We start from the raw sequence: 11,601 nt of genomic DNA, 5'->3' as shown, positions 1-11,601 counted from the left end.
GATTTGCTCGTCGATAGTCTATGTGCGACTTCTGTCATCTGTCACTTGTCACTTGTCACTTGTCAATGTGTCGCCACATCACTCCCCCCCAAGACCGGAGGTCGATCCTGTTGAGACGGCTGTCGATGCTTGAGATGAGCGGTGCCAGAGCCAGTGTAGAAATTCCCTAGTTCCAGTGAGTCGGAACTGTACCGCTGAATGCCCAGTGAGTCGGGTGCGCGGTGCAGGGTGATACTCCAGTGAGTCGGAGTAGTGAAGCTCGCAGTGTCCCACGGTGAGTCGGGGAATTGATGCTGCGAGGGTAGGTGCGTAGTGGCTGGCGTCTGCGTTGACGGGAGGAAGACGTCCTCAGACCGTGTGCAGAAAGTGCTGTGCCTAGACGCTGATGAGGCCGTAGGGAAGAACCAGGCTGCATATCTTCGATGTAGCGTGTGGTGGTCCCTGATGAGGCCGAGGATGCTGGTTGGCTGCGACTTGATTACCGCTCAGCGGAGAAGTGATGGGTGAGGGAGGTGGCGATAAGGATGACGGTGCTGATCTGCTCCGTGAAGGTTCGTTTCAATCACGTCGGGGTCACCACTTTAGGGAACAGAGAGTAAAGTTCCCTAAGAAAAGGAGGATCCTCCGACCAGGCGAGGTGATCAGCCTGGTGGGCTTTCTGCCCAACTGTTGTTCGTTGGGATTTTCTATCCGTGTTAATTCGCATGTAAACTTCGTATGTGCGATGCAGGATATTTGTGACGTCATCCGTTGATTTGCTCGTCGATAGTCTATGTGCGACTTCTGTCATCTGTCACTTGTCACTTGTCACTTGTCAATGTGTCGCCACAAATCAATAACCACAGACTAAAAGGACATTTTAAAAAGTAAATGCTTGATAAGATTGCCAGACTCAATAAATTTCCATTAAAATGAGGAATTAATATTTCAAGCAACATATTTTACAAAAGAGAAGGTTGTCTTTTCACAAAAAAAAATTAACATGAAAAACATGAATGCACAAATTAGTATTCGGTAGTAACTCAAAGATGTCTCAACTATTTCCTTGATTTTATTTTTGACAAAGAAGTGAATGTCAGCGATTTAATTTTTGTTGCATGATTATTTTTCCTAGTTTCAACTAAGCATTCTGGGTTTGTGGTCTGTTTTAAACAAAAATCAATTTTTAAATAAAAAGACTAGTAGACAAAGATGTTTAGTGTTAAGGGCGGTGTTGTGTTATATTTTTTCCAAAATAATAATATTGGAAAAATTTATACAGATACCCAGAAAGATGTTGTTTATTTTAATAATAAAAGTATTATGGGAAAACGCAACAAAATAGTATCGATTTTTGGGGAAAAATTAGAACCATAGAGCCAGTTTTGCCTTGTGATAGGTCACGTGACGGCACGTGAAGTAACATAGACAATACATCCATTCGTCAGTTTTCGGGCGAGGAGGCAGCGCAGTTTGCTGTTTTATTGAGTGGACTGCCAAAAAGCGAAAACTGAAAAATGGCAAAAACCCTTACGCCTTCCCAAGCAACTAAGGAACATGTCTTGGCTGTATCCCGGGACTTCATATCCCAGCCCCGTCTCAGTAAGTACACCAAAATTTTGTTCGTCTATTTCGGAAAATGTCGTATTACTTGTCAATGAGAATATCGATTTTACCTTGTAGTTCCTTAGTTAGCCGTAATTATTGTTTTCTTTCATCCCTGTGTACAATAACAAGGGTTGTGGGTACAATATTGGGAGTAAATTCTGGTTGCCAAGGGGATTTTGACATGAGATAATTATCTGACGGAATTTGGGGCTTCCATTTCCTTAGGTGTTAGATTAGCTGCGTCAGACGCATCTAAACGCATATAAGTGGTATTATATAGCCTCCAATACCATTAAATTGGGCTAATTATTGTAAATTCTTATGATTACCGAGTGTTGTCGTCATGACGTTCTCAAATATTGTCACCTGATCATACTTTTTTTCTAATCTGATGCCACAACCTTTTTACGTTTAGCCTTTAGTAGTTATTATAGGAATTGTAGTACTTAACACAATATTCTAATAAGTATCTTCATATAAGTAAGATTTCAAAGAATGTTAGGATATTTAACTTATGTCTTGTAAATTGTGTAACTAAGGATTATTCTTATACTGTAGTGTTAAACTGATAATGATATTGGGTATAATGCAATAGTAGACTCTTGATCTTTCATGGGTCTGCTCTCAATAGTATAGTAAAATCTAACTGGGCCAAAGCTAATCTTAAGATATTTGACCAAAATTAAATGTATTTCTAGGTCAATCAACTACCCTACTCACCCTAAAAGTATATAAAAATCCTATATACATAATCTAGGTGTGATCTACCTACTATTACTGTGTCGAAACTAGTCATATGATCATGATCTCTCCAAAATTGACAGTTGTACATAACTGTCACGTAGGGGAAATAATTTGATCAGCTGATTTTGTTTATGGTAAAAAAAGTTGAATTTAGAATTGGTTAATAGCAATGATTCTCTAAATAAACTTGAGAGCAATACTGGCAAGTCAATTATTAGAATTATTAGACCTAATCAACATATTATCTATTAGACCAGTTACTTATGTTCTTTAGATTTCAACCATAATTAGATTTGCTTAAGGTAGTGCTATGGTGCAGTACTGAAATGGTCCATAAGTTACCTGTATTGCAAAAACATGGATAGCATAATTTATTTTGGTTGCTGTTATACATAAAATGGAAGAGAACTACTTACTGAACTATGACATCATAAGCAAACTACCAACAGAGGGCTTAGTACAAGTATATTTTACGTTTAAAGAGATCAAAACAAGAGCGCATTCGGCATTGATTGGGGTATTTGGGTGGATTGTTTCGGGTTAATTTGAGTCAGCCAATCAGAGTGCTGTACACATTCTCGTTACGACTTTGTTTAATGTAAAGCAAACTTGTACTAAGCACACAGATCATTAACTCCCCTTTTTTATTATGTTGCAACATTATGTCCTGCCTGATACTTCATTGCTACTTTAAAAAAAAGGTCTACTTTCTAATCAGCTGTTTGAAATCAATCAACTTCAAAAATACTGAAGACAATGATAAGATAAACAGTATGTTACCCTGCTTTTGACACTAACATCCATCTTATTCAGAAATATTTTGTTAAAGAGGAAAAGTGAGCTACATTCTAGATACTGCTAGACAAAATAATGTTCACCAAAGAGTCCCTATATCATGTGTTTATCTGTGCATTTCATTTCTCCCTAGTGGATAATTCTATGGTTTCAATTTGTTCTCATCTTTTAACACATTAACTGTCACATTGGACACTGGTGACCGATGCTTTCGGAGCAATTGCCTTCAACCATTTTCTTTCAACAGCTTTAACAATATTTATGGAACATTTTTAGAACACCTTAAGTCCAATATTATCTTCAAATGACATCATATTATCCATAGTTAACTGAAAGAGAAAATTATGTTGTCTAAACTACTGAATATAATGAGATCATTGCATTCAAGGACATTTATTCATTCATTCATTACTCCAATGTAATAGCACATATTTTCTAGTATTCTAGTACTTTATCAGACTTAAATAGAACAAATTACGCACTTTTTATAGGCTCACCCCCTATTACATTGGACTTAAAACAAATGGTGAAAAGTGGGCGTACATTGTACAGTGGCATTACGTGCCGTAATGTGCACCTCTGCCTACCCCTTCGGGGATAAAAGGCGTGACGTTACTTTTTAACTCAAAGCAGTCCTTATGCAGTTTCCTAGTTATTGATTGACTGAAAGTAGGTCACGCAGCTTTCCTGGCGATAGTCCAGTTAAGAACTATTTTGTAGTTACAATGTTAAAGATTTTACTTTGTAAAGGTGCTTAGGTGTTGCTTAAGAAGGGGTAACTTAAAGACCTTTATAAATCATGATGTCTTAAGGGAAACTGTATGCGTATCCTAAAATGGTAATCGCGCGTTATATAAATTCGACGGCAGTAAATTGTTTTAAGTTTAGAATAGGCAAAATGTTAAAGGCATACGAAAGATGACCTCATTTCCCAATTTATACATAATTTTCCAAATTCCGTCAGAAAATTTTCGATATTGCCAACACAGTAAAATATTAGATTGAATAAAAATAATTAACTTCTTTACCATATCACACCTTTAGACCCATAAAATATAGTACCCATAACAATCGAGTATAATATTTATTTATTTAGTTATAGCCTTTTTATTCAGACATGACAGAATCTATTTTAAGGTATCATTGTGTTCTTTCTCCATTGCTGAGTGTCCATTTGCCAGGTGGCAAAAAGCTCCAATCTTCTCAATATAGTATAGAAAACAAAACATTTACAACAATATTGTTCTATTTGCGCAGCCTACAAGACGGTGTCGGGTGTGAACGGACCTCTGGTCATCTTGGACGAGGTCAAGTTCCCCAAGTTCTCCGAGATCGTGCAGCTCAGACTCGCTGATGGCACTCTCCGCTCCGGTCAGGTATGTGGATGACAGAGACCTCAACTCAAAGACAGTTGAAAACCTCTTGATACATGATACGTGACATATTCTTCAAGAGTCAAGTAACAATGTAATTCAAATAAGCAAACACATCTCACGAATTTTCTTTAATTATATTTTTTTTCTTAGTTGTAAACTTTAGTAAATTAAAGATATCTCTGAATTTATGTTAAATGACTATTAGCAGAAAACTTGCCACTTTTCTGATGAGTATGATAACTAAACAGTTTACTTTTTTTTATTGCTGAGTGTATCTTCTTTTAATTTATAAATCCAATAATACACTTATCGGTCTCTGTACCCGTAGTATGAGTTTGCTTTATTTTTAAAGTAATCGCTCTGATTGGTTGGTTTATTCGAGCCGGCCAATCAGTACACTTAGTATGAGTTGCTTTAGAGCCAGCGCGCACTAGCGATTAAAGTTGATAGTTTGATCAGTCAATTTAAAGTAAGTTTAAAGTGACGTATAAAGTAAAGAGCGCGTTCGGTGCTCTGATTGGCTCTAGTAAACCAACTAATTATGAGCGCCGAATGCCGTCTCGTTTCGATTACTTTAAACGTAAAGCAGACTTGTACTAAGGGTACACATCAGTCGAATTCTTAATTTTTCACAAACTTGCTTCGTTGTCCCAGGTGCTCGAGGTCAGCGGCACCAAGGCCGTGGTCCAGGTGTTCGAAGGTACATCAGGTATCGACGCCAAGAACACTCTCTGTGAGTTTACCGGCGACATCCTGCGTACTCCCGTGTCTGAAGATATGTTGGGTGAGTACACATTACACATGTACTATGAGTACAATAGCTGATGGGATTTTCTTTGAAAAATAGAAAAAAATAATGTTTTTTGTAATTAAAATATCCATTTTTTTTTAAATATCTGTCTGGTTTTTGTCTGATATTTTATAGGGTAACGTGACGTATTCTTATTTAGTAAGTTACTATAACTAACAATTACGGAAGGCAACATTAATATTTTTCAAAGAAACACTTATTGTATGTATGTTAATTTGGAGATCATTATTTCTTGATGAACCTACAATAAAAATATTGTATTGTATCAAATCTATGGAAATCTTCAGTAAATTCGTCATCCGTACAACCGTGTGTGTACAATGGAAATTGAACAAGTATCAAGTCATTAGACTGTGAAGTAGACAAAAGCCATACTCCTAACAATTCTTGTAATTTATCTATTAAGCTGATTGCATTAAAGTGCATATTGCAATGGGTGCATGGTTTGAAAGCAAGCGCGTCCGTATTAGATGACTTCCTAAAAAATAACTGTTTTCTGTACATTATACATTTGTGAGATCAGTCAAAGTAACTTTTTAATTGAAAAAACTAACTAATTTATTCTTCGTAATAACACGGTAAAAAAAATGGTTACTATAATGTTATCAAAGATTATTATCAAACTGTTTGCTTTGTTACGTAAGGGCTACCTTTGTCTTTAATATTTCGTATCACACTATGATAAAGTACATTTTTTAAGAGTAAACAACACTTTATCTAATTTTAATTTAATTGGATTTTTCATTAAGAAAACCCTTTCTTGTTATTGTCCAGTAATAATGCAATGAAATAAAGTTTCCGAACATTTGAACTTGCCCATGAATTTTAAAATAGAAACAATGGTTTTGGAAGCAATTAGTGAAGTTAGTTCACCAATCAATTAGTATCATTAGTATTGATTGTAAATCAATGCCAAACATTATAAAAGTTTTATTAAATCAAATATTTTGAAATTTCCCACACAAATACTCATGCAACGGTACTATAAAACATTATAATACTCTATAAAATATTTGATAATTAAAATTGTTTTACGTCTTATTCCCTAGGTCGTGTATTCAACGGCTCCGGCAAGCCCATTGACAAGGGTCCCCCAATCCTCGCCGAGGACTTCTTGGACATCCAGGGACAACCCATCAACCCATGGTCCCGTATCTACCCCGAGGAGATGATCCAGACTGGTAAGCATATAATGCTTATGACATAAGATAATAATGATGATATCATCACCATTATTTTCACATCATCATTATTACTTTTGTTTTACCATTTTTTGGGTAAGCTGTTTGTTAGTAAATTGAACCTATTGAAAATTTACAAAAAATCGTCGTCGATATAATATTAATTAATTTAGTCACCCTTAGGGAGATGCTAAATGCTAAATTAAAAGTTGTCTAATTACTGGAAATGACAAGAATCTTCATAGAAAATGTTACTACCCAGGTATCTCCGCTATTGACGTGATGAACTCCATCGCTCGTGGTCAGAAGATCCCCATCTTCTCCGCTGCTGGTCTGCCTCACAACGAAATTGCCGCCCAGATCTGTAGACAGGCCGGTCTTGTCAAGGTAAGACACAGACAGTTACAAAAATCATGATGATTTAAAAAAATAGAAAAGAATTAGTATGTTAAAATGTTGACTGCTATTCTTTAATCAAAGAGATGCTTAAATATTTCTATCATCAGCATACTACCTTACGAGATTATAGCCAAGAGGTGAAATATTAATAAAAAACTATTGACATAATAAATAACTGAAAATTTACAGGTTGTTTAACCTAAATAATTCATTCAATAATAGTTCATTTTTAATATTTTATTTTCACTTATCAATATCCAACTTTTCACTCCTAAAATATTTATTCTACAATCTTCACACGCAGAAAGTTAGCGGCTTACTACCATACTAGATATGCCTATGCCTAAAAAACTAGGGACGTAATAAATAACTGAAAATTAAACAACATAAATAATTCATTCAATAATAGTTCATTCTCAAGAAAGGATTGGAAGGATGGTAAGGAGGCCTTTGCCTTGCAATGGGACGACCAATGCAAAAAATCAATAAATAAAACAATCTCCACATTTTCACCAGATCCCCGGCAAATCAGTGTTGGATGACCACGAGGACAACTTCGCCATCGTGTTCGCCGCTATGGGTGTGAACATGGAAACCGCCCGGTTCTTCAAACAGGACTTCGAAGAGAACGGTTCCATGGAGAACGTGTGCCTGTTCTTGAACTTGGCCAACGACCCTACCATTGAGAGAATTATCACACCCCGTCTGGCTCTTACTGCCGCCGAGTTCTTGGCCTACCAGTGCGAGGTAAGGTTTCTGGGTGCTTCTTCAAAACACTTTAACTTTTTTTTAACATTTAATAAATCATTATTCTCCCGCGTTGTTAAGCATCATGGTAGCTTCTTATTATCATCCGTATTTTTATTGGATTAGTTGAGAGCCGTTTCACAGCTTAATTTATTGAAACCAAATTTTGGGTTTCAATCGGCAGAATTGCTAACTCTTGGGTGAGGATAATGACGCCGTTAACATTTTGTGTTTTTTTTTAATAATCACCCTTCTACTAAGTCCAATAGGACTAATATACATACATACAAATAGGGTTAGCAGTGCAGTTAACACCCATTTATAAATATCCCGTCTCAAGTTCTAATGGTAGTTTTAGTGACCATGTCCGTTTAAAAATTTATATATTCTACTATGTCTGTACAGAAACACGTGTTGGTCATCTTGACTGACATGTCCTCATACGCCGAGGCTCTGCGTGAGGTATCCGCCGCCCGTGAGGAGGTGCCCGGACGTCGTGGTTTCCCAGGTAAATATAAATCAATGGTTTTTGGTAGGTGGGTAGAGGATTGATAGTTAACTAAACTGTAAAGTATCCCATCATGTCTGACTTTTTGTTAACAACAAAGTAATAAAACTACATTTTTTTTTTTGATATGATTTCATAAAATATTAACGCGGTCGTAGCTACGGACTAGTAGCTACTATAATGATAGCTAGTCATCAGATTTACTATTTGTTTTGAAAAAAAAAAGGGAAATACAAACAACTAAACAAATGAATTCTGTTTACTCTAGGTTACATGTACACCGATTTGGCCACCATCTACGAGCGTGCCGGCCGTGTGGAGGGCAGGAACGGCTCCATCACCCAGATCCCCATTCTTACTATGCCCAACGACGACATCACCCATCCTATTCCTGACTTGACGGGTTATATTACTGAGGGACAGGTGAGAAACTACAATCTTTTTTTACTTTTGTATCAAATGTTTTTACGTTTGATCTTGATTCATGAGACCTTAATGCATTAAGTGCGTCATTGTAATAATCCCCGACATGTGGTTGAATTTTCGTTAAAAATATTGAGACCAGATAAGTTTGTTAAAAAATTCATAAAAATTAAAAAAGTTTTTGGTACAGAATTTTGCAAATCTACCTTTAGTTCATACGACGCGACGTTGTTTTAATATTACTTTCGTAGTTCGACATCTTTTATCTTCCCAAACACAGAAAATAAACCTGTTTCTTATAAATAAATAGTCTTACGAATCATACTTTATTTCCCTAGATCTACGTAGACCGTCAGCTCCACAACAGACAGATCTACCCGCCAGTGAACGTGCTGCCCTCTCTGTCACGTTTGATGAAGTCTGCCATCGGTGAGGGCATGACCCGCAAGGACCACTCTGATGTCTCCAACCAGCTGGTGAGTTGAACTTTAGATATCTTTGATGATTCAGTAACTGGGTAACTGATTGCTCCTTGTTTCGCGCGATCAAATTCACGTTATTGTTTGTTAAAAAAAGATCATGTTTGTAAACTCCTAGATACCTCATCCTAAAACTAGATAGTAATTGGTTATTGAAACGAGTCATTAACACATTCACTGCAAACACAGTCAATGCTGACCGACACTAGCGGAGGATTTGCCCTCAACAATTTTCAGTTGGCAGTTAAATACTTAAGTAATACTTTAAATTCATAATGTTTACTTTTAGCGTCACAATATCATAGCCTCAACAGATATTACTTCACTACTAACACTTGTATTGTAATTCCAGTACGCTTGCTACGCCATCGGTAAGGACGTGCAGGCGATGAAGGCCGTCGTCGGTGAGGAGGCGCTCACCCCTGATGACTTGCTCTACCTCGAGTTCCTCACCAAGTTCGAGAAGAACTTCATCTCCCAGGTATGTTTCGCATGATTACTACTATGGATGGGAAAAGATAAATATGTAGAAACTCTATGCTTGATGTCAAAGTCAAATAATTTGTTCCAATTAAACCATAAATATAGCTTCGATGTTAATTTTATCATCTTGCAGGGGGGAAATGTGTTATCACCGAGCTGCATTTGTCTAAATTAATTATTATGTTTTTCGGTTTACTCGTGTAATTATTTGACGAGGAACGTGACTAGTTTCAAGCCATGCTAGAGGCTTGAGCGGTATTCGGCGACACACGACGCGGCGATTGTCGCGCTGCATTTTTATAAAAATAAAGCCCATTAACTTTTTGATAGTGTATAATATAATGTTTTACTTACAAATAAATGTATTTTCCTAGGGTAACTACGAGAACCGCACAGTGTTCGAGTCCCTGGACATCGGTTGGCAGCTGCTGCGTATCTTCCCGAAGGAGATGTTGAAGCGTATCCCCGCCTCCATCCTCGCCGAGTTCTACCCGCGCGACTCCCGCCACTAGGACCCTCACTACACACCACACGAGTCAACGCCTCTCGTGTAAACTGTCGCCGACCGATGCGCACCGCCGTGCCCGCTGCGACCGTATTCTTGTAAGATAATACTGTTTAATAGTAAGTTGTTAATAGTTTATTATAATGTGTATTACATACATGTATTATGATCATGTGCAAAATTATATAAACACGTTTAAATCTTAAGTAACAGCCGTCGTAATGCTGAATACCGACTTGTGTATATATTTTCACGTTATACTCTAGAGAATGTACTGAGCGGTTAAATTATTATATTTTGAATAGATGCCATTATTTGTCTTTTATTTTGGTGCTTCGTAACTTTCAGATATTACTCGAACAATATTTAGCTAAAGGTAAAGGCATTTTTGTGCACAAATTGTTGACATGTGTTCAAATTATATGTAATAATCAAATCTGTTGTAAACCAAGATGTTACTATTTATTGTGTGATATCGCTTGAAACTTCGCCGTTTGTGATGTGAAAGATATTTATGTAAATAATGCAATAGCCCAGTAACGAGACGTTACATTCCAAAATTGTTTTCCTGTTCACTCCAAGGCTAGATTCTGTATTCAGCTAATAAAAGTGAATTAGGATACTGTTGTTTTCAATGGAAATAAAATATAGAAAGTTATCAGCTGGTTTCTTTTCGTCTTCCCTTATTTTGTTTGCCCCAGATAATGTAGCTGCTGTTATTGAAACATCAATCATCCAATGACTTCTCCCGCCGTGGGCGTGCCGAAAAGGATTGTTATACTCTTGCCAACTAAAACCACCCCGCTCCTACTCCTTTTCGAGCCGCAGCTCTGGTAACCTGCTAGGCAGTCTGCAGCTCCGGGAAATATTTTTATCGGGAGTAGACAAGTGACTGAATACCAGGGTGCTTACTCTTAAAACTAATCTCTGTCAATAGAATTTAATAAATTATTCAATATCAGAACTACATAACTCTAATCGTTGCGGGATCCAAGACAGTCATTCATGTCCCTGGCATGCGTAGGACTTTTAGTGTTCCTGTGTTTTCATGGTTGTATCTACTGTAGATCCTGGCTTACAGGAGTTGCAGCGGTTTAGGGAGGTTATGGCGGGCTGGTCCCATTTAAAAAATACCATAATTGTTCAGAGTGCGGAATATACAGCCAAACTCAATACCATTTAGTTCATTCCATATCCATGCAATACGGATATAATGGGCGCTAGCGTTACAAATCATGTCTACGAAATTTCACAATATCAGTGTCAGTCGATCGGAATTGGATTTAGGAGTAGCCTATGTCTTTAATCTTGGCTTGCGCCTTCCACAGGTAAGGAGAATAATGCATAGATTTGTTCCAAAAAATAACACCCATGTAGACGTAATATTTACTGTTTGAGGAGTTGGGTGAGAATATCTTGCTTGGGGGAAATATCTCAGTATCTAGAGGTAGCTATAACATAACGTAGACATATTTGGTGATTGATGGACAGGGTGTGAATGCCCTTGGCCAGCGATGGACCCATTTATGAAATCTTGACCATATCCTTAGTCAAAATTCTTGA

General features: G+C 37.1%; 1 protein-coding gene across 1 annotated transcript; it reads left to right on the top strand.

Moving 5' to 3' along the window:
• The first annotated feature begins 1,405 nt into the window (after positions 1-1,405).
• Positions 1,406-10,696, top strand: LOC118270369 (V-type proton ATPase subunit B). The gene is made up of 11 exons (XM_035585939.2): positions 1,406-1,581; positions 4,384-4,502; positions 5,157-5,286; positions 6,363-6,494; positions 6,757-6,881; positions 7,410-7,640; positions 8,046-8,148; positions 8,417-8,571; positions 8,910-9,047; positions 9,403-9,531; positions 9,908-10,696. The coding sequence occupies exons 1-11, from the start codon at positions 1,497-1,499 to the stop codon at positions 10,043-10,045; spliced, it is 1,485 nt and encodes a 494-aa protein (XP_035441832.1). The 5' UTR covers positions 1,406-1,496; the 3' UTR covers positions 10,046-10,696.
• Positions 10,697-11,601: the final 905 nt, after the last annotated feature.

The sequence above is a fragment of the Spodoptera frugiperda genome, chromosome 13 (assembly GCF_023101765.2).
Source record: "Spodoptera frugiperda isolate SF20-4 chromosome 13, AGI-APGP_CSIRO_Sfru_2.0, whole genome shotgun sequence".
Lineage (NCBI taxonomy): Eukaryota > Metazoa > Arthropoda > Insecta > Lepidoptera > Noctuidae > Spodoptera > Spodoptera frugiperda.
The sequence above is the reverse complement of the archived record's forward strand: the minus strand, read 5'-3'. Positions and strand labels throughout refer to the sequence as shown.